Raw genomic sequence first — 19721 nt, forward strand, 5'->3', positions numbered from 1 at the left:
TGGGGTAGGTCTTCTGTAACTAGTTTAGCTCAGGACTAAAATTAAGTACCATTGCATGATTGTTCGTGTACTTAGAGGAAGGGTGTTTGGTTCCCATCCGTGGCAGCGGGCACTGAGCTCATTTCATAACCAGATGTCTGGCTCCGGGTTCTCCTCCAGTGTTTGACTAACTCTGGAATGCAGTGTAGCCTGACCCTGGTGTGACCTGTGCACCTGCTTGCTCCGTGGAGCGTGGGCCCCCCAGAGGTCAGCAGCCAGCCAGTGCTGGGCAGCAGTGAGGTGACAGCCTTGTCCTGCTGTGCCCCCATGTCATTCCAAAGGGACTGAAGAATGTGCTTGACCGCCCTCTAACCCTGATCTTCATGTCCTCTCCAGCGCCCCTGCAGCAGTGCGTGGAGGATGGCCAGCTCTGCCCTTCCCTGGCCGGTTTCCAGTTCACGAAGTGGGACAAGGAGACGCATAATGAGGTGTGGTCAGCTCTTGGACTTGGAGGGCCCTGGGCGCTCCTCCAGCACTTGTGGTTTCAGTTAGACGACCCAGGATTAGTTCTGCCCAGTGGGAACCAAAACTGTGGCATCATTTTTATTTAGCCAGGAGTACAGAAAATATTTCCTTTGGCGCCTCTCTAGGGAAGAATCTTGGGTGGGCTGGGGTGGGGGGGCTGAGAACCCAGCAGGACCTGCTGCAGCAGGGTGGATTCTGGATCGGCTGCACGCCCCCGTGGCTCCCCTGGAGGGGCAGCCCTGCCGTTCACAGATGAGCGCTGCTTACTAGACATGCTCCTGGCTGTGATCGTCCAGTGGCCTCTGGGCTCTCATGCAGCCGTCGGACTCAAGGCATTTCCTGCTCTTTGGGGTTGAGTCCCTTGGCATGAAGCTTCCTGAGAAGCGGTCACGTGCACGGCTTCCTGCGTGTATTTTTAGCACGGCCCCCTTTAGCCTACTTGTCACAACTTCCAAAGTAAATGATCTCCCTGGGAAACTTCTCCAAACATGCCTCTGATGGGCGCTGATCCCTGTTTCGAGGTTTACAACGTGCCCGCAGCAGCGCAGCTCGTCCTGGCGCACAGTCCGAACTTCCTCGGCGTCTCCTTCCCCTGGGAACCGGAGCGCAGGCTCCAGGAGGTGGGTGGGGCATGGGGTGCGAGAGGAGCGCGAGAGCCTCTTGTGTGCCCGCAGTCCGTGTCGGCCCTGGTAGACAAGTTCAAGAAGCACGACCAGGTGTTCGACATCAACGCCGAGGTGGAGGAGAGTGGCTGTGGGGACTTCCCCGAGGGGCCCCTGGAAGACGACTTCGATGCCAACGACGAGCCCGAGCCCACCTCAGCCGGGGACCGCGAGGAGCTCCGCAGCTGGAGGGAGCCCTGCCAGGTCCAGAGCAGCCAGTAAGGCCCTCGGGGCCCCGGGACCTTTCCAGGCTAGGGCCGTCCCGTCCTCGCAGGTCTCTTGCGGGGCATCTGACCTCTTGCCTGATTGGCTAGGCTGCTGTGCTGGGTTGTACACATCACCTGAGCCACAGAACTGACTCCAGTCGCACCTGGCGTGTGTGTTGGCCAAGCTGCGGTGGGGATTGCGGAACTTGCCGGGCTCTGGTGGCTCCTGCCTTGTGTCTGTCATTGTCACTTTCAATTTGGGAGCAGAGGAGGTGCTTCCTTTCTCGCTGCACCTCAGCTGGCTTTTGGCCATGTTGCTGCAGTGACAGGCAGGAGCAGGCATGCATGTCACTTACAGAAAAAGGTGGTGCCAGCCCAGGGCATGCAGAGTGGGCTGGGCAGGGCTTGGTTTCCAGTGGGCGACGGGCTGAGCAAGGCAGGACGGATGCAGCCAAGCATGCGTGGGGGGCAGAGGCAGGGACAAGGGTCGTTGGCGATGTGGGTTTTTGATTACCTGGGCAAGCATCCTAAGTTAAGCGGAGGGCCTGTTGGCCTTCATGTGCTTGACAGATGAGTCCGGTTCTGTCCTGAGTGTGATCTGGAAGCAGCATCTCACAGCCCTTCAGGGCTGCGGGCTGCCGGAGGTCTCAGAAGAGCCTGGAGAGACCCCAGGATTAGTGGGAAGGGTCCCTCTGCTAATTCCTGTGTCCACTCTGCAGCTCGTGAGCCTGGGATCGGGGACTGCCAGGCTGGGGTACTTGGGTACACCTCAGGATCTCTTGTGTGGTCTCCCTCCGGGGCAGACATTCCTCTGGGAGGATGCTTGACCGTCTCCAGGGTGAGCTAGTTCCTTGAGTTCCATTCGTCTGCCACTTGGGAAAGGGTTCAATGGATGACGTCTCTTAGAATCCGAGGAGAACCCTGGGCTCAGTGTTTAGCGCCTTGAGACAGAGTTGGCCATTCAGTCTGGTGGCCCTGCCTCCTGACTTGTGAGGTTGATTCAGCTGCGGTTTGCCCTGTTCCTGTGCTGTCTTCCTCAAGGTGAAAAGTGGTCTGCAGGTCAGTGGGACAAGCTCTTAATGTCTTTGTCACATGTCAGAGAAAAGCTGTCTCCTTTTCTGAATAGAGAGGTGACATCTGGGGACGGATGGTAATGGAGGACTGTGCGACTCCCTTTGCTTTTGGAGGGCGTTTCCTGCTGTGGTGTGAACAGTGTCTGTTTCTCCCCATGGTTTCAAACACACCAAACCTTAGACTGTCTTGCTGAGTGAATTAGGGCAGAAGGCCGTGACTCTGGTCTGGGGTTTTTCTGTCTGTCAGTCCCCCCACCTCGGCTTGGGTCTGGCCTTTCCCAGGAGCTCATCAGTGTTTGAACTGGACTCCCCCAGAGCCCACCATGGAGAGCGGAGAGATGTGGCAATGTCCTCACCTTCTGAGGCCTTTTACTTCTTATCCATAAAATGAAGAGCTGGGACTAGATAATAGTCACATTGGATATGCCAGCACCTCGTGCATTATTTCACATCGTTTATACAGTAAATAAAGTGAAATCCTTCTCAGCCCTGAAATTAGCTCCTGGGATGCTCACTTTACAGATGAGGAAATGGACTCAGAGAGGATGGGACCGGGGAGCTGGTCATCCCCCAGTGTATTTGGTCCGTCCCTGCTGCACAGTGAGCTCTGGCTGGCAGGCTCCACTGCAGACCACATGACTGGACTCTCACTGGTGGAGGGAGGGGGCAGGCACTGCGTCCCAGACACCTCTCCAGGTGACTGTTGTGCACCCAGTGTTCTGCAGTGTACCGGGAGATCTTCCAGGACCTCGGCTCGAGGTGCTGGGTGGTGAACACCCATTAGGTAGGAAGCCCAGGGGCTGCAACACCTTGACAGCTGTGCCCAGGGTCAGAAGTGGAGCTTTCTGCACAGCCACTGCTGAGAACTCGCCTGAGAAAGTGCTCAGTGCCGGTGAGCAGCTCAGTGACTCCCTCTTCCGCAGGGTGGGGCTGCATGGTCTCCAGCGGACCCCTCTGTGGGACAGCATGCTCTTAGAAGGTGCCGGTGGTGGCTGCAGACCTAGCCGGTGCTCGGATCCAGAGCACAGCACGCTGTGCATGAGGAGCGAGGGCTCTGCCGGCTGGAGAACAGGGCTGCAGGGAGGAGGAGGCAACAGTCTTCCAGGGACTGGACAAGTTCAGAGGGGTGGGGCTTGAGAAATGGGTAGACTGCCCTCAGAGGGCAGTACAGCAGCCCTGAATGCCTGCCAGCACCACAGAGCCCTGAAAAAGCTCCCTCACATGCTCCGTTGCTCTTAGAAGGCGAAAAACCAAACCAAATTGCCAGGTTGGCAGGACACGTAGACTCGTCCCGTGCAGCCAAGAGTAAAGGCGTGTGAACTAGCAGGTGTGAAGGGGCCCCAGGGCTTCTGGGGGGCAGAAGTAAATTGGAACAGCCTTGCTTTCACTGAGCGGGAGCCATGGCAGTTCCTTGGAGCCCTGGTTGATGGTGAAAGAAGACCGCAGGCTCGCCATCTTGCATGGCCAGAAGGCTGGTGCGCCAAGATCTGAGGCAGGTTCAGCCGGCGGGCGGCTCCCGGCTCTGACATTGTGCTAGCTGCGTCGTTTTACACAGAAACTTGATTCCTCTGTACTTGTTTGTGTTGGTCTCTCAAATGAGGAATTAACATTTATGAAGTTCCGGGAACATCCGAGTACTCAGATAGATATAAATATATTGTTCTCAGAGGAAGAGAAGCAAAAGCACTTGGGAAGTGAAAATTAAGGGATTGTTAATGACAAAGTATTTATATTGGACTTACCCTTAGAAACACTCATTTGCAGAAAAATGGGTCAATTGTGTCTCTAAGCACCTGCTTCTCTGTATGTAAATACATGGTTGTATTATGAGTGATATACTGGTGCAAACATGATTTCATGTGCATTACAGGGAAGAAATAATTTCCCTTGGGGATGGAGACATTCGGACCATGTGCCCTCTTCTCTCCATGAAGCCCGGAGAATATTCCTATTTCAGTCCTCGGACTATGAGGATGTGGGCTGGCCCAGATCACTGGCGCTTTAGGCCTCGACCCAAACGTACGTACTCCTAGGTGGAACTTTAAGACAAGATGCAGAGTAGATGGCAGCGGCTTGGTATTAGCCAAGGAAAGGAAATGCCAAGCACTGTCCTCTTCTGCCTCCAGACAGAGGCACAGAGATGAGCCAGCCTCCTGGCTGCAGTCATTTGGCCTGACCTGGGATGAAGGGTCAGTTGAAAGTGGGACTTCATGGGGAGAGTGAGTACCCTGGTCCGGAGAACCAGGCTCAGGATGTCGCACTGCTTACTATGTTGGCATGACTGCCAGGCCCTGTGCAGCCCTCAGAGGCCTGCCGGCTGTGTGTTTGGCCTTCTGAATGTGGAAGAACTTAGCATACATTTTTGATGTGTTAACCAAAACACAAATTCTAAGTTTAGGATAGAAATGAGCTGTGTGATTGAGCATTTCGACTGCAGTTTGAAGTCATCTGCAGATGTTATCTTGTGATCGATAAGGCTATCAGCAGAGTTTGTGAGATGAAATAATTTAGGCCACAGGTGCACAGCATTGACATCTGTGTTTTCTGTAGAAGATGCTGTTTCCCAATCAGAGAACAAGAAGAAGAGTTCAAAGAAAGATTTCCAAATAGACTTTGATGAAGATATTGATTTTGATGTATACTTTCGAAAAACAAAGGTTTGTGCTGGATTTGCTAGCTTTTTGCTTCCTTAAATTACTCTTTGCACTCCTTTTTCCATTTTAGATATGATTTTGAAAATTTATTGTAAATTTAACTGTTAAATGGATAGTTTCATTCTTCCTCATTCCTTGAAGGGACTGTTTGGAAATAGACCCAAACTCAGTGGAATAAAGAATTGAGTCTAAAGAGAATAATGTCTAGCCAAACAGCTCTCTGATGGTGGACTGAAGCTGTCTAGCCCTTTTTGAGCTCCTTTCAAGAAAACCAAAAAGAAGATGAGTGTGGTAGCGACTCCTGTAATCCCAGCACCTCTGAAGGCTGGGACAGGAGGATGGCAAGTTCCAGGCCAGTCTCTGACTTAATGAGACCCTGTCTCAAAATGCAAAAAGGATTGGGGATGTAACTCAATGGGAAAAGCACCCCGGGGTTCAATCCCCAGGGCCAAAAAACAAAACAACACAAAAAGATATTTTTACTGTTGTATTTAAAATGCCTAAAAACACTATTATTTTTTTTAATTACTAGGCTGCTACAGTTCTGGCCAAGTCTACTTTGGAGAACCAGAACTGGAGAGCCACCACTCTTCCGACGGATTTCCACTACGGGACCGACACTCTGGTCCAGCTCCATCTCAAACCAGGCCTGAGGGTAAGGCTGCCCCCGGCTCCTTCCAGCCGCAGTCGGCATCAAGCCTGCCGATGGCCCGCGGTGGCCAGTGAAGGGCGGGGCTGTCAGGCTGCACTTCTGAACTAGGAGAGACATGCACTGCTGGGGTGGCACTGCTGGGATGTGGCGGGTGAGGCAGCGCTGGCAAGGGAGCTTGTGGGTGAGGTGCACACCTGGAAGCACCTGCTGGGCTCAGGTGCTGAGCGCCAGGGCCTCCGGGCCAAATCCACCCTGGGGAGGGCAACGGGGAGTCTTGTTGGGTTCAGGAATTCTTGTTTCTCCATTGTGTCACGCTCTTATTGAGGTGGGGTCCACCCTGCAGGTGCTCCGTGCAGTCTGTTGCCTGGCTCGTGGTCCAGGTGTGGAAGCACGGCCACAATGCCACGAGGGGCCACATCCCCAGGAAGTTCCCTAGTGCTGCACGTTCTGCTCGGGCTCCTCCTAAGACCGTTCCGAGGAGCCTTCTGGACCACTCGGGTTGTGCTTGACTTTCTGCATCGTTTGCCTATGGCTTTTCTCATGGTGCTGGTGACAAACCATGCCCCTGTGGTCAGGGAACCCTGCAGTGGCCATGCGAAGCTCTGCCCACCTGCTTTCCTGGTTGTTCTACTGTCATATGAGCGGTTTCTAGGTTCCTCTTCTTTATTTTGCCTGTTTCTCTAGGGCCTCAGTGTTACATGTATATATGTATTTCCCTGAATTCACTGGCCTCTCACATTCTGCTTTTACAGACCAAGGATATTTTTTTTCTTTCTGATCACTATTGTCCACTTCACAGAAATGCTCTTACAGACACAGGGGCAGGGTGGTGACAGTAGCGAGGCTGTGGGTGGTCAGCAGCCTCAGGTCCCAGCAGCTGCTCACTGGAGTTGAGGTTCTGTGAGGCCTTGTGGACAAGAGGGGGTGCAGGCTGTGCCATTGGACAGGACCTCATGCAGGAACCGCAGCCTGGCCACAAGCGACCTCCTCTCCCTCCAGCCCTTCCTATGAAATGAGCCCTTTCCATAACGGACGAGGCGGGGATGTGCATATTCAGAGGGGAAAGTGGAGAGGGAAGTTGTCATCTAGGGCCACGGTTTGTTGTTTTATTTTTCTCCTTGATTGCTTCTTACAGAGGAAAGAACTCTGGTTCCTGCTTATCCTCAGGAATCAATTTCCCTGGTGTCACAGAGCAGCAGGAGCCGGATCCCCGCCTCCTCCCAGCAGAGTCACACCAGGAAAAGGACTCTTAAGTCCTGGAAGCTTGGCAGGGATGGGCCAGCTGTGCCCAGAGGGGAGCGTTCTAAAAGGAGAAGGATTAGCAGTTGTGTCATGTGAGGGACAGTGGAAGAAAGTGGGCATTTCTTAACTCAGTAAATATTTGTCATTTAATATGATATTTGGATCGTATCACAAAAACACTGAGTTTTTGCAGTTTTTTTCAAAGTATAGAATTGTACCAAAATATTCAGTGTGCTTTTGTAGACTGAACACACCTCCGACGGCATTTCCCTCACCTGGGAGATGTACATCCCAGCTGCAAATCTCTGGTGTAAGGACCAGTTGCTGGAAGGGCTGTGGTCAACAGGTGTTTCCAAAAAAGAGGACCCAGTTCTGTGGAGGCTCCAGAAGGCTGAACGAGGTCCTGTGGGTGCAGTTAGGGATAAAGCTAGTTGCTTCTCCCTGTTGCTGTCTTGGGAGCAGGGTCACCCTCCAGGGTTGGGACAGGCTGCCTGTGAGTTAAGGTAGTGTGTTTTCTCTCAGAATCATTCTTTCAGAATGCTGCAGGCAGGGTTTCCAACTTTTCTTTTTAGTGAGGGACCCTTTTTTCAAATAACACTGTGCAGAAGCCATAATTACAAATCAGAAGTAGTTCCGATTGGTTTGGAGGCTCTGAGCCCTGCAGCGCAGGCCGGCTGTGGCGGTTGAGAGTCAGTGGACTAGGGAACCTGTCCGGGCCCTCCAGGCACTAAGACGTGGAATGCTAGAGACTGAGCATGGAAAGCAGACTTTCTTTCTCTAACCTGGTTCATTAGTTGCTTTTCTAGGACTTGATTTTGAATTTGTTCTTTTTTAAATTTTAGTTACAAAAGATGGCCCAGGGCCAGAAGTCAGACACTGAGCACTATGAAGAAATTGGAGACTATGATTACAACAACCCTAAGGACACCTCCAACTTTTGTCCTGGACTGCAGGTGAAGCGGAGAACAGCTCTGTCCTGCTTCTGAGTGGGGGTGCTTTCTTCCCATCTCACCACCACCTCTCCCCCGCCCTGCTGTGTGTGTGTTGCTGGGATGGAACCCAGGGCCTTCTGTGTGCCAGGCAGGGCCTCTGCCACGGAGCTACCCCCAGCCCCTCTCCTGTCCTTACGTTGGTGGGGTTGCGGATCGTGCCTTCAGCGTTCCAGGTGCTTTCTCTAAAGTGAAGTCCTGTGTTGACTGGATGCTACAGGGGCACCATGGCCGTGTGGTACTGAGGTCCTTCCAGCTCCTGCACTGGAGGTCTTAGGCTGATAATAGACATGGGCTCAGCAGGGTTCGTGTGAAATAGGAAGGAGCTAGCAGCCGTCTGGCCTGACCTGCTTCACCACTCCTCAGCTGGCCTGCTCTTGCCTCGTGCATGAGGCATAGGTTTCAGGGCTGTTTCTGAGCCCCCAACTGCTTCCACTAAACTCAGAAGAGCTATTTTCTTGTCCAGGCTACTGACAGCGATTACGAAGAGTCAGGTGATTTATGTTCAGAACAAGTTGGGACCTTTGACCACATGTCCGATCCCTGCCACACGCCTAAGACATCACAAGAGAACGGTGACACTTCTGAAGACCAAGGAATGGATATCACGACATACAAGGAGTCAAACCTGGTAGCTGAGCCTCAGAAGGTGAGGTGAAGCAGTTGAGAAGTGCATTGTTTGTCTGGAATCTGTTTGATTTGCTTCTTTATATGAGCCACATCAGCCTAACTTGATTTTTCTTTTCTTTTCCATTTTCATTTCCAACCTGTGACTCTCCAAATGACGGTCTTTAGGGTCGTAAGGAGTAAGCTGGTGCCAAATAGACTTTCTTTAAAGTTCTTTTCTCTAAAGTCCTTTTCTTTAATTGATTTCTCATTTTTATTTACTTTTACTTTTTTGTTTGTGTCTGTGGTGCTGGGGTAGAACCCATTGCTGACACACCCAGGCAAGTGCTCTACCCCAGAGCCACACCTCTGCTCCTACGATTTGGGTAAGCCATGTAACCAGAGGGGAGCTGGTCACCAAGCGAAGCACGTGACTGAAGGCCGCAGACTGCACGTTCAAGGGGCTCGCTGTGTGGACCCAGATGTCTTGACCAGGTTCACTTCCTGTTAAATTGCCCCACAGTGAACACCTGTCTGTCCCACAGCGGGAGCAGCTTGGTGCTCCTGTTCATACTGTACCCATGTGTCTCTTACACTGGGATTACAGGTTAGTCTTAGTTTTTTTTAAGGCTTTGAGATTGACTTTTTTCTTTCTTTTTTTTTTTATTAGAGCTTTATAGTTATAACTTTATAGTTCATCCCAACAAACTCATAGGTGCATGGAAATGGATTGTAGTTCATGATCCTCTCCTTTTCCCTCTCCCAATGTAAATTATATTATTTTGGTTTGTTTTTCCTTTATTGAGGTAAAATTGAAGTACAATAAAATACATATATTCAAGATATGCAATTTGATCAGTTTTGACATGTTTTGACACACATGTAACCAATACAATCTATATAAAAAGCATTTCCGTTACTTCTTTAAAATTTGAAATCATGTAGACTATTTCCTACATGATTTTTTACATTAGAAACCAATCGGGCTGGGGAGACAGCTCAGCTGGTAGAGTGCTTGCCTTGCAAGCACAAAGCCCTGAATTCGATCCCCAATACCACACACAAAAAAAAAGAAACCAATCACCTTAAGATATATAGAACCCCACCCCCACATGTTAACTCTTTCAAAATTAAGTGGCACACTTATATCTCAGAGGTCAAGGAAGAAAGCACAAGAAAAGTAAATAAAAAGGGCTTTGAACTAAGTGATAATAAAAGCTTAAACTGAGAATTTCTGGGATGAAACAGTACTCAGATGAACTTTTATAACTTAAAGTACTTATATCAGAAAGAAGCTAGAATAACAAGTTATTTTCAAATTATGTAGTAGGAAGGAAAAAATAAAAGGAACAGAAATATATGAAGTAGGCAAGAAATAATGCTGCTAAAATTTGATAAAAATCAAGCAAGACTCATCAAGAAAAAAAGCAAGAACACAAAAATTAATATAAGGAGCTATCAAAATAACCCCACAGATGCTAAAAATATAATAAGGTAATATTACAATGGCATGCCAGTGTATGTGATAGCTTACATAATATGGTCTGTGTTAGAGAAGGATCTGTGTGCTGCTGAGAAAAAAGTATATTCAGTCATTGATGGAGGACATATTCTATATATGTCTGTTGAGTCTAAATTATCAATTGTATTTTTTACTTCTATATCTTCTTTCTTTCGTTTTGTTTGGAGGATCTATCCAGTGGTGACAGAGGCATGTTAAAGTTACCCAGTATTGGGAGCTGGGGTTGTGGCTCAGTGGTAGAGCACTTGCCTGGTATGTGTGAGACCTGGGGTTCGATCCTCAGCACCACATATAAATAAATAAAGTAAAAGATTCATTGACAACTTAAAAAAAAAAAAAAAAAAAAAAGTCACCCAGTATCATTGTGTTGTGGTCTGTTTCTTGACATTGAAAGGGTTTGTTTGATGAACATAGATGCTCCATTTTTTGGCTTAAATATTTATGATTGTTATGTCTTGTTGATGTATAATTCCCTTAAGCAGTATGAAGTGTTCTTTGTTCCTTCTGAGTAACTTTGGCTTGCAGTTCACTTTATCTGATGTGAGGATAGAAACCCCTGCTTGTTTATGCGGTCCACATGAGTGATATGTTTTTCCCATCCTTTCACCTTCAGTCTTTTGAGGTGAGTCTGTTGGAGATAGTATATTGTTGGGTCATGTTTTTTAATCCAGTCTGCCAGTCTGTGTCTTTGGATTGACAAGTTTAGGCCATTAATGTTCAAGATTATTATTGAGATAGGATTTGTATTCCCAGTCATTTGGGTTTATTTCTAGTTTTTAATTTGAATTAGTTTCTCCTTTGATTGACAATTCCTGTAGTATAGTTCCTCCCTTGCCTGGTTTTCTTTTTTTTTTTTTTTCATTTCATCTTTTTGAAATATTTTTGTTGAGAATGTTCTGTAATGCAGACTTTCTGGTTGCAAATTCTTTTAACTTTTGTTTATCATGGAAGGTTTTAATTTCATCTTCAAATCTGAAGCTTATTTTGCTGAATATAAAATTCTCGATTGGCATCCATTTTCTTTCAGAGCTTGGTATATGTTATTCTAGGACCTCCTAGCTTTGAGGTCTGGGTTGAGAAATCAGCTGAGATCCAAATTGGTTTCCCCCTATATGTAATCTGGTATTTTTCTCTCACACCCTTTCTGTATGTTAGGCATTTTCATTACATGGGTCTGTTGTAATTTTGCATATTTGGAATCCTGTAAACCTCTTGTATTTGATTTTCCATTTCATTCTTTAGATGTGGGAAATTTTCTGATATTCTGTCATTGAAAAGTGTACATTCATTTGGTTTGTATCTCCATGCCTTCATCTATCCTGATAAATCTTAAATTTGGTCTTTTTGTGTTACCCCATCGTTCTTGGAAGTTCTGTTCATGGTTTCTTAACGTCTCTCCATGGTCAACTCTGTTTTCAAGATTATATATTTTGTCATCATTGCCTGAGTTTCTGTCTTCCAAGTGGTCTAGTCTGTTGGTGATGCTTTCCATTGAATTTTTAATTTGGTTTAATGTTTCCTTCATTTTGAGAATTTCTGCTTTTTTTTTTTTTTTTTTTTTTCAGAATTTCTGCCTCTTTATTGAAGTGACCTTTCGCTTCCTGTATTTTCTCTCTGATTTCATTCCTTTGGTCTTTTTTTTTTTTTTTTTGCGGTGCTGGGGATCGAACCCAGGGCCTTGTGCATGCAAGGCATGCACTCTACCGACTGGGCTATCTCCCCAGCCCACTGATTTCATTCCTTATACCATCCTTTACTTCGCAGATCAGTTTAACTATGTACATTCTAAACTCCTTCTGACCTTTTTTCCATTGGGGTGTCAATGGATTCTGTTATTGGAGTACTCTTGGTTTGTTTGGGGTGATTTGTTCCTGTTTTCATGTTGCTTGTGTGTCTACCATGTAGATTAGTCTTGATCAAAAAGAAATCGGCTTTGACTTGAGGAACTCTGTCTTACTGTGTCCAATGAGGGCTCTGTAACTGGGTGAAACTGTATTTCTGCTTTATTTGAACATCAGACTTGTTTTTGTAGTAAATTGGTGGTAAATGGTTTGTTTCTTTTTTCGTGGTAGTAGGGATTGAGCCCAGGGGTGCTCTGCCATGGAGCTACACCCTCATTTTGAGATAGGGGCTCACTAAGTTGCCCAGTTTTGGCCTAGAATTTGCAATCCTCCTGCCTCAGCCTCCCAAGTAGCTGAGATTGCAGGCACACTCCACTGTGCTCAGCTTATAAATGTTTTTATCTTCTGCTTAGTTTTACTTTGTCGTATGCTTATTTCAGGTAAATAAAATTGAAATTCATTATGCCAAGACTGCCAAAAAGATGGACATGAAGAAGTTGAAGCAGAGCATGTGGAGTTTGTTGACAGAGTTCTCCAGAAAGGAGGCAGACGCAGAGGTAACAGTGCCCTGTGGCTCTCTAGGTGACCAGCGTGTGGCTCTAGGATGCCTAGAAGTGGTTGATGGTCCCATGGCTGAGATTCATTCAGAGTGTGGGGAAGACCTCACCCTGTGAGCGAAGTGGATCCAAGTAGGTCACACACTCAGCAGTTCAGAGGGCAAGGTTGGGCCTGGGACATGGCTGTGTAGCCATTTGCCAGTGTTGCCAAGATGAGGAGAGTGAGCATTCATTGACTGCTGGCAGCAACTTAGGTTGAAATATGACCTTTTGGGAGAATAAATTATAACCATAGCTCAGGTGCCATTAGATGTTTTGATCTAATACTTCTGATTTAGGGAATGAATTCTTGATAGGAAAGTAGTGGGAAAATAATTATGCTTTCAGCTTCTATTTCTTCTTGAGACTGAGACGAAGCTTGATTAAGTTGGTCCAGCTCAATGTAACTCTCAGTCAGCTAGACTGCTCTCACCCTCTTCTGGACCTCTCTTACTCAGGGAATATTCTGAACCACTTCTTATACCTTCTCCTTGCTGAGAAGTGAAAAACTTGTGTGGCTGTGAATATATCCACCAGCTTTACTCTGTTAGTCAGTTTTCCATTATTGTAACAGATACCTGAGATAACCAAGTTGCAAAGACAGATTTTCTTTGACTCACAACTCTAGAGGTTTCTATCCACGGAGGATTGGCCCACTGCTGTGGGCCATGGTGGTGCATCATGGCAGGGCATGTGGTGGAGCAGACCTCTCACCTCGTGGCTGGAATGTGAACAAGAGAAAGAACAGGGCTCCGGGTTCCAGAGACCTTCAAAGGCATGCCCTAAAGTCCTGAAGACTTCTCGCTAGGCCCACCTCTTAAAGTCTCCCACCTTCAGTAGGGCAAACCTGGGAACAGCCCTTAACACTTGGACCTTCAGGTGGACATGAAGATCCACTGTGGGGCTGGGGTTGTGGCTCAGTGGTAGAGCACTTGCCTAGCATGTGCGAGGCCCTGGGTTTGACTCTCAGCACTGATATAAATAAATAAAATAAAGGTCCATTGACAACTAAAAAAATATGTATATAAGAAAAAAAATTAAAAATAAAAAAAGATCCACTATGGTTGGGCATGGTGGTGTATGCCTGTAATCCCAGCAACTTGAGAGGCTGAGGCCAGAGGATCTTCATGGCAGCCTGGGCAACTTAGAGAGACCCTGTCCAAAGTGAGAAATCAGGAGGGTTGGGGATGTAGCTCCGTGATAGAGTGCATGCCTAGCACGCGTGAGTTCCTGGCTCCATCCCCAGTGTTGCAAAAAATAAAAATAAAGTAGTGAGCCAGCCTTAAATGTCTGACCTTTAAATACGCTTCTTCTGGCAGGCAAACCATAATGAAACCAGAATGGAAGGGGCCTTGGCAGAGGTGGCTGACAAGAAGATGCTGAGCGGACTCACAAAGGGCCTGCAGAAAAGGTGTGTCCTGGCAAACTTGGGGGCACACCGGGGGTGTTGTCTCCCCAAACCCCAGCTGAGTGGTTGGCAGGGGCCGTTGTGTGAAGGCCCCTCTGCTTGCAGCCTGCTGCGGGTAACGCTCTGTAGAAGCTTCCGTGTCCTCTCCACGTTGGAAACTAACTTTAAAAGCCACTTCATACTAGTGCTGGAATGCAGTAGAAGATATTTTATTTCTAAGTACAAAACTAGAAAAACCTGCTGTACGATGCAGTTGACACTATGTTTCTCATTAGTTTAGTCATCGTGTTTGTCGTTCATACTTCATGAAAAGCCTTTGTTGTTAGAATTGTAGGGACCTATTAAATACTTGCTCCTCTTTTCCAGCCTGCCTCCCATCATGGCTCAGAACCTCTCTATACCTCTGGCTTTTGCCTGCCTCCTGCATTTGGCCAATGAGAAGGTAGGTGACTGGTGAACACCGAGCGCTTGAGTCTGCTCCGCTTGTCGACTCGGTGGAGTTTTTTATGAGCTCTCCCATGGGTGACTGTCAGATGTCCTGATCACACAGTGTCTTCAGTTCAAAAGATTAACCAGGTATCCTGAATTCACAAAAAAAGGTCTTCAGATCTGACAGGCAATGCGAACAGCGAGGAGACCTTCAGATGAACCCGGGTCAGTCGCTGTCCTGAGGACAGAGTGCTTTCTCCCTCACTGGGTGTCAGACGCTTTAAGAGCTAGTGCCTCTCAGAGCCAGAGTCAGGACATGTGGGCGACATGGCAGCAGCGAGGCGAGTGACAGGAGGACACTGCAGGAAGAGGGGCAGCTGTGGAGGGATGGCCAGCAGAGTGTCACCGAGAGCAGCGAGGAGGGCTGCGGTGCCCCTCTCAGCAGGGCGGGCTCCTGGTGGTGCCACGCCAGCTTCAGCTGAGCAGCTGGGGGTTGGGAGCAGAGGGTGCCTGTCTTCTCACACCCCCATGCTTGGGTACTGCTGGGCCCTTGGTGTCCTTCAGTGTCCCCTGCCAGCTGGCACGTGGGGTGGCTCCACTCGAGCTGGAGTGCAGGTGCCCTCGTGTCCCACCAGCCTAGACCCCACCCCTCCCCAGGAGATCAGCAGGACGCCAGCACAAGTGGGGTGTGGAGGAGGCGCCCGAGCTCCCCTGCAGCCGGCTCGAGCCTCTGGCCGCGTGGAGGGAGCCGTCAACATCGGCCTGTTCCCAGTCTGGCTCTGCTTTGGAGGGTCAGGGTGCCTGGCAGTGCCGCTGCCCCCACCCAGGTGTGCTGCTCTGGGGGTCAGGGCCTATCCTGTCTTGCCCATTCCTAAGCCCATGACCTCCCTGGAGAAGCTACCCAGTGGGCAGAGCTGGTTCTAGTTTGAAATGGGGAACCAAACAGGTCCAGGAGAGCCTGACCAGGCCCCGCCCTGCTTGCTGCTGAGGGTTGTCCAGCAGTGCTGCCTGCCACACTGTGACCACCAGACTGTCCAAAATGGAGGCCCGAGCTGGGCGCAGTGCTGCAGACCCAGGACCGCGGGTGCTCGGGAGGCTGCGGTGGGAGGAGCTGGAGTCGAGGCCCCCGGCAGCCTGGAAAGACCCTGCCTCAGGCCCAGTGCTGGAGTGCCCAGCAACAGAACAAAACAAAACTGAGGCCTGCGCGGAAGAAACAGCTTAGCTCCCAAGAGGGAATGAGGGTGCCGCCGGGGAGCGTTGAACTCGGAGAGAGGCTGTGTCTTGTTCAGGAGCCCTGAGGGCAAGGGTGGCAGGCATACTGGACCTGCCCGGTTACGGGAGGTAGTAGGGGAAGTTCTCCCAGGAGTCCTGAGGCATCCTGCACCATCCAGTGTCAGATGCAGCTCCGTGAAGAAAGAATGGTGAAGAGAACAGAATGGCCGCGGGTCACTGCTACCGCTTCTCTGGCAAGATGCCCGCACCTGCCTCTGATGAAGATTCCCCATCTGAGGGCAGCACGCCACCTGACATTCAGAAGTGTCACTGCTGGGCTGGTTGGGGTGGGAGGCTGGACCCTCGTGCTGCCCGTCTCCTTGGAGGGGAGCACCTGCCAATCTCCTGCAGGACATGTCCTTCCAGCACCCAGGGATCCCAAAGCGGAGGGTGCTTCCAAGGCCCAGAAACCCTTCTGAGTCCCATTTAAGAGCTTAGCGGCTTACATCCCAGCTGTTCGGGAGGCTGAGGTGGGAGGCTAGCTTGAGCTCAGGAGTTCCTTACTGATTTCACTCATTGCCCCAGTTCCAGGTGAGTGTCGCCCAGAAACCTGCCCTTCCCTGAAAAGCAGCTTTACGGCCTCTGCTGGGTTCCCCAGTGGGCAGGGTCACTGCCGGCAGCCCCCACTGCTCTGCCTCCAGCTCCGCCCCCTCCCCAGGGACAGTGTGTGCCTTGTGCAGTTTGCTGTAGTCAAGTCTCCAGGGCCCCAAAGCTCTCAGCACTTGAAGAACGTTGGCTATGACCGGAGGCTCCTGCTGAGGCCTGGCTTTGGACTTTTGAGCTTAAGTTTGTAACCTTGGCTGACATTTTCCATGATAACCTACGGGGTCTGTTAATAACTCAGAGACATCATGAGAAGTAATCTCGAAACCCTTCACAGCCGAGCATGGCCTCGGCCTTTCAGTCTTTCTGCCCTCTGGACCTGTCCATCTGCCACTCTGGTAAAACCCTCCCCTTCGGATACGCAGTGCGATGGGGCTCCAGATGCAGTGATGGACTGAGGCCCTCTGCCTCCAAGGCCAGCTGATGGGCTTACCCAAATGACGTCCAGACGGAGTTGAAAAGGCCTGCAAGGCGTGGCTTGAGCCCCACATCCTAGCAGTTGAGGGTGGCAAGTGCTGTCGTCCACTCACCCCCAGATCTTGGGCCCCTTGCAGTGACAGTGGTGCGGGAACCAGAGCCAGAGAAGGCTGGCTTTTTGCTTTTCCCCTGTAGTTGGTAGGGACCAGGAACCAGCCTGATCATGTAAATCACACTTGCCGTGGTTTAATTGTCCTCTAACCCATGGGACAGATCTTGTTCTCTTTTTTTTTTTTTTTCTTTGGAGGGAGGATACTGGGGATTGAGCTCAGGGCAGCCCTGTTTTGTATTTTATTTAGAGGCAGGGTCTCACTGAGTTGCTTAGCGCCTCGCTTTTGCTGAGGCTGGCTTTGAACTCACGATCCCCTTGCCTCAGCCTCCAGAGCTGCTGGGATTACAGGCGTGCGCCACCTCACCCCTCCAGATCTTGTTCTTTGTAGTCACTATCTTGTCACTGCAATTAGATTTGATTTCATGATCTTTACTCTCAGTTTACCAAAATCTGGCTTGATCTTCCCTCAGAACCTAAAGCTGGAAGGAACAGAGGACCTTTCTGATGTTCTTGTGAGGCAAGGAGAATGAGTGCCCTGCAGAGGTGGCAGCTGGAGGCCCATCACTCCCTCAGTGGCCAGGACATCTCCACTCCAGTGGACGAAGATGCCAGGGTTTGTAGCAACGCGGAGCCAACTACCAACGTGCCTGCTTGTCAGTTGCTTTTCCCTTCTCCCTACCAGAGTCGGGGCACCAGCGCTGGGCAGCCGCGGCCTTGACTCGTTAGTTTCTACGCTGTGTCCTCAGGGGAAGAGGAGGAGAGAGCGATGTGATGCCTGTCTGCCCTTTATGTCCGTGTGAAGTTTTAGTCTCCTAAAATTGGTCTGTTATTTTCTACACTTTGCTCTTGTAGAAAATTATTTTTTAGTAGGCACTTAATGTTGTCCCTAAAGAGCTACCTAATCCGTGTACATAGAATACATCAGATGTACACTTATAAATGTATACAGTGCTTAAAAATAAAATCATTCTGGCAAAATGTCCACTAGATAGTTGACATTAGCCTTTGGCCCGGCTGTCACCCTCGGGGGATGTACCAGGGATCCAGATACCCGCCTGTTGGTGTAAGGCAGGACATGCTGAAGGCCTGGATAGTTTGCCTTGGAGTAAAGATGAGGTCAGTGTTTGAAGTCATGAACTTGGTCAGAAGACGGTGGCAGTGACACTTGCTGACAGTTGGGTGGCTCACTGGCCCCTTCTGTGGATCCCTCACTTGACCTCTCTGTGGGGAAGGGACGGTCATCACCCCCGTGTACAGAGGAAAAGAGAACAGGTGAAGTCGCTTGAGCAGGGGCAGCCAGCCACCTGCCAGAGCTTGGCCTTGAGCTGGGGAGCAGCTCCGGAGTCTTCGTTCCTGGCCTCCAGCTCAGTGGTGGATGAAGAACGATGGCAGAGACACGGGCCCAGCTGCGCGGGTTCAGCGTGCCCACTAATCAGGCTGCTTCCCGTACTCGCAGGGAAACGGGGGAGTGAACTTTGTTTGCAATCTGGAACAAGATGGTGGCCGTTGCTCCCCGTGACCCTGTCCTGGCCAGGCCCCAGGTGCACACCCGAACCCGGCACCACTCACTGGCAGTCGAGCTCTTGGACTCTGGTCCAGGAGCGGTGGAGTGTGAATTGGCACTTATTCCTGAAAATAGCTTGCTCCTCTGCCAAAAGCCACAGCGCTGCCCCTCGCCCTCAGGAATGTGCTTTTCCAATTGTATCCAAGTCCCTGCCCACTGTGCAGTATTGAGACGGTTAGGGGCTTGTGAACATGCGGAGTAGACCAGGCCATGGGACCCCACTGTCCTGTGGGGTTGGGGATTCCAGCGTGTTCCCCTTGCCAGGTGAGTGCTGGGCCTTTTGACTGCGTGTCAGTCCTGGGGGTAGAACTTACGGCCCCACCTCCAGTGTGGGAGCTGGGCTGGGGCTGAGCTGCCAGCTTCGCCCTCTCCCCCTCCCTCTTGTTGCTGTGCTGGGATGGAACCTGGGGCCTCTCAGGACGTGGGCAACTGCTCTGCTGCTGAGCTATACCCTCAGCCCCCCGCCAGCTTCCTGAGTGACTCCCCTCCCCCTCCACCGGTCCTCCCAAGCTCCCTCACTTCCATGCTCACCGTGTCCCCAGGACTGAATTTGGACCCGTAGAGCAGAAAACCCAAGTCAGCGGGTACTGTGGTCTGAATGCCGCTCCAGAATCCGCCCGTTGAAACCTGACCCAGGCCAGCAATGTCAGTCTGCACAGCCCTGGAGGTGGTGCCCCAGCGATGGGATTGGGGCCCTCACAGAAGAGGCCCAAGAACTTGCCAGAAGGTGAGGACACAGCAAGAAGCGCCATTGGTGAATCAGGAAACGGTCCTCTCCAGCCATCAAATCTGCTGAGGCCTCAGGAGAACTGACTTCCAGCCTCACAACTGTGCGCCCTGAGTCTCTACTGTTAATGAGCCACCCGGGCGTTACTCTGGTGTGCAGCCTGAACACCAACACAAGTCCGCGTGGCAGAATCTTCATTTTAGTTACCAGACTCTTCAGCAATAAGATTCTCATTTTAGGGTTTTTATTTCTCTTGTCTTCATTGATTGCATGTTTTCCTTCAACTTTTTTTTTTTTTTTTTTTTTTTTTTTGTTACCAGGGATTGAACTTTGAACTCAGGGGCACTCGACCACTGAGTCACATCCCCAGCCCTATTTTTTGTATTTTATTTAGAGACCGGGTCTCACTGAGTGCTTAGCGCCTCGCTGTTCCTGAGGCTGACTTTGAACTCTCGATCCTCCTGCCTCAGCCTCCCATGCTGCTGGGATTACAGGGTTGTGTCACCACGACTGGCTGTTATTTATATTTTAATTCATTGAACGTGTTTTATAAGAGCAACTCTGACGTCTTTGCTCTTTCCTACTCCTGAGCCCTTGTAGCATCAGTCGGTAACTTTGCTGAATGTAGATTACGTGTTCGTG

At 50.0% G+C, this 19721-nt stretch overlaps 1 protein-coding gene across 4 annotated transcripts in view; it reads left to right on the forward strand.

The window, feature by feature from the left end:
• The window catches only part of Ncaph (non-SMC condensin I complex subunit H), a 50140-nt gene extending 30788 nt beyond the window's left edge, over positions 1–19352 (forward strand). For all 4 annotated transcript variants that reach the window (XM_047522534.1, XM_047522533.1, XM_047522535.1 and 1 more), the window contains 11 exons: positions 376–467; positions 1179–1384; positions 4316–4464; positions 4996–5102; positions 5632–5754; positions 7836–7946; positions 8449–8631; positions 12392–12508; positions 13867–13958; positions 14322–14397; positions 17259–19352. In XM_047522534.1, the coding sequence (XP_047378490.1) occupies positions 376–467; positions 1179–1384; positions 4316–4464; positions 4996–5102; positions 5632–5754; positions 7836–7946; positions 8449–8631; positions 12392–12508; positions 13867–13958; positions 14322–14397; positions 17259–17318 (1316 nt within the window). In that variant the 3' untranslated portion in view covers positions 17319–19352. The remainder of the gene's footprint in view (positions 1–375; positions 468–1178; positions 1385–4315; positions 4465–4995; positions 5103–5631; positions 5755–7835; positions 7947–8448; positions 8632–12391; positions 12509–13866; positions 13959–14321; positions 14398–17258) is intronic.
• The last annotated feature ends 369 nt before the right edge of the window (positions 19353–19721 follow it).

The sequence above is a fragment of the Sciurus carolinensis genome, chromosome 13 (genome assembly GCF_902686445.1).
Source record: "Sciurus carolinensis chromosome 13, mSciCar1.2, whole genome shotgun sequence".
NCBI classification, from domain to species: Eukaryota; Metazoa; Chordata; class Mammalia; order Rodentia; family Sciuridae; genus Sciurus; species Sciurus carolinensis.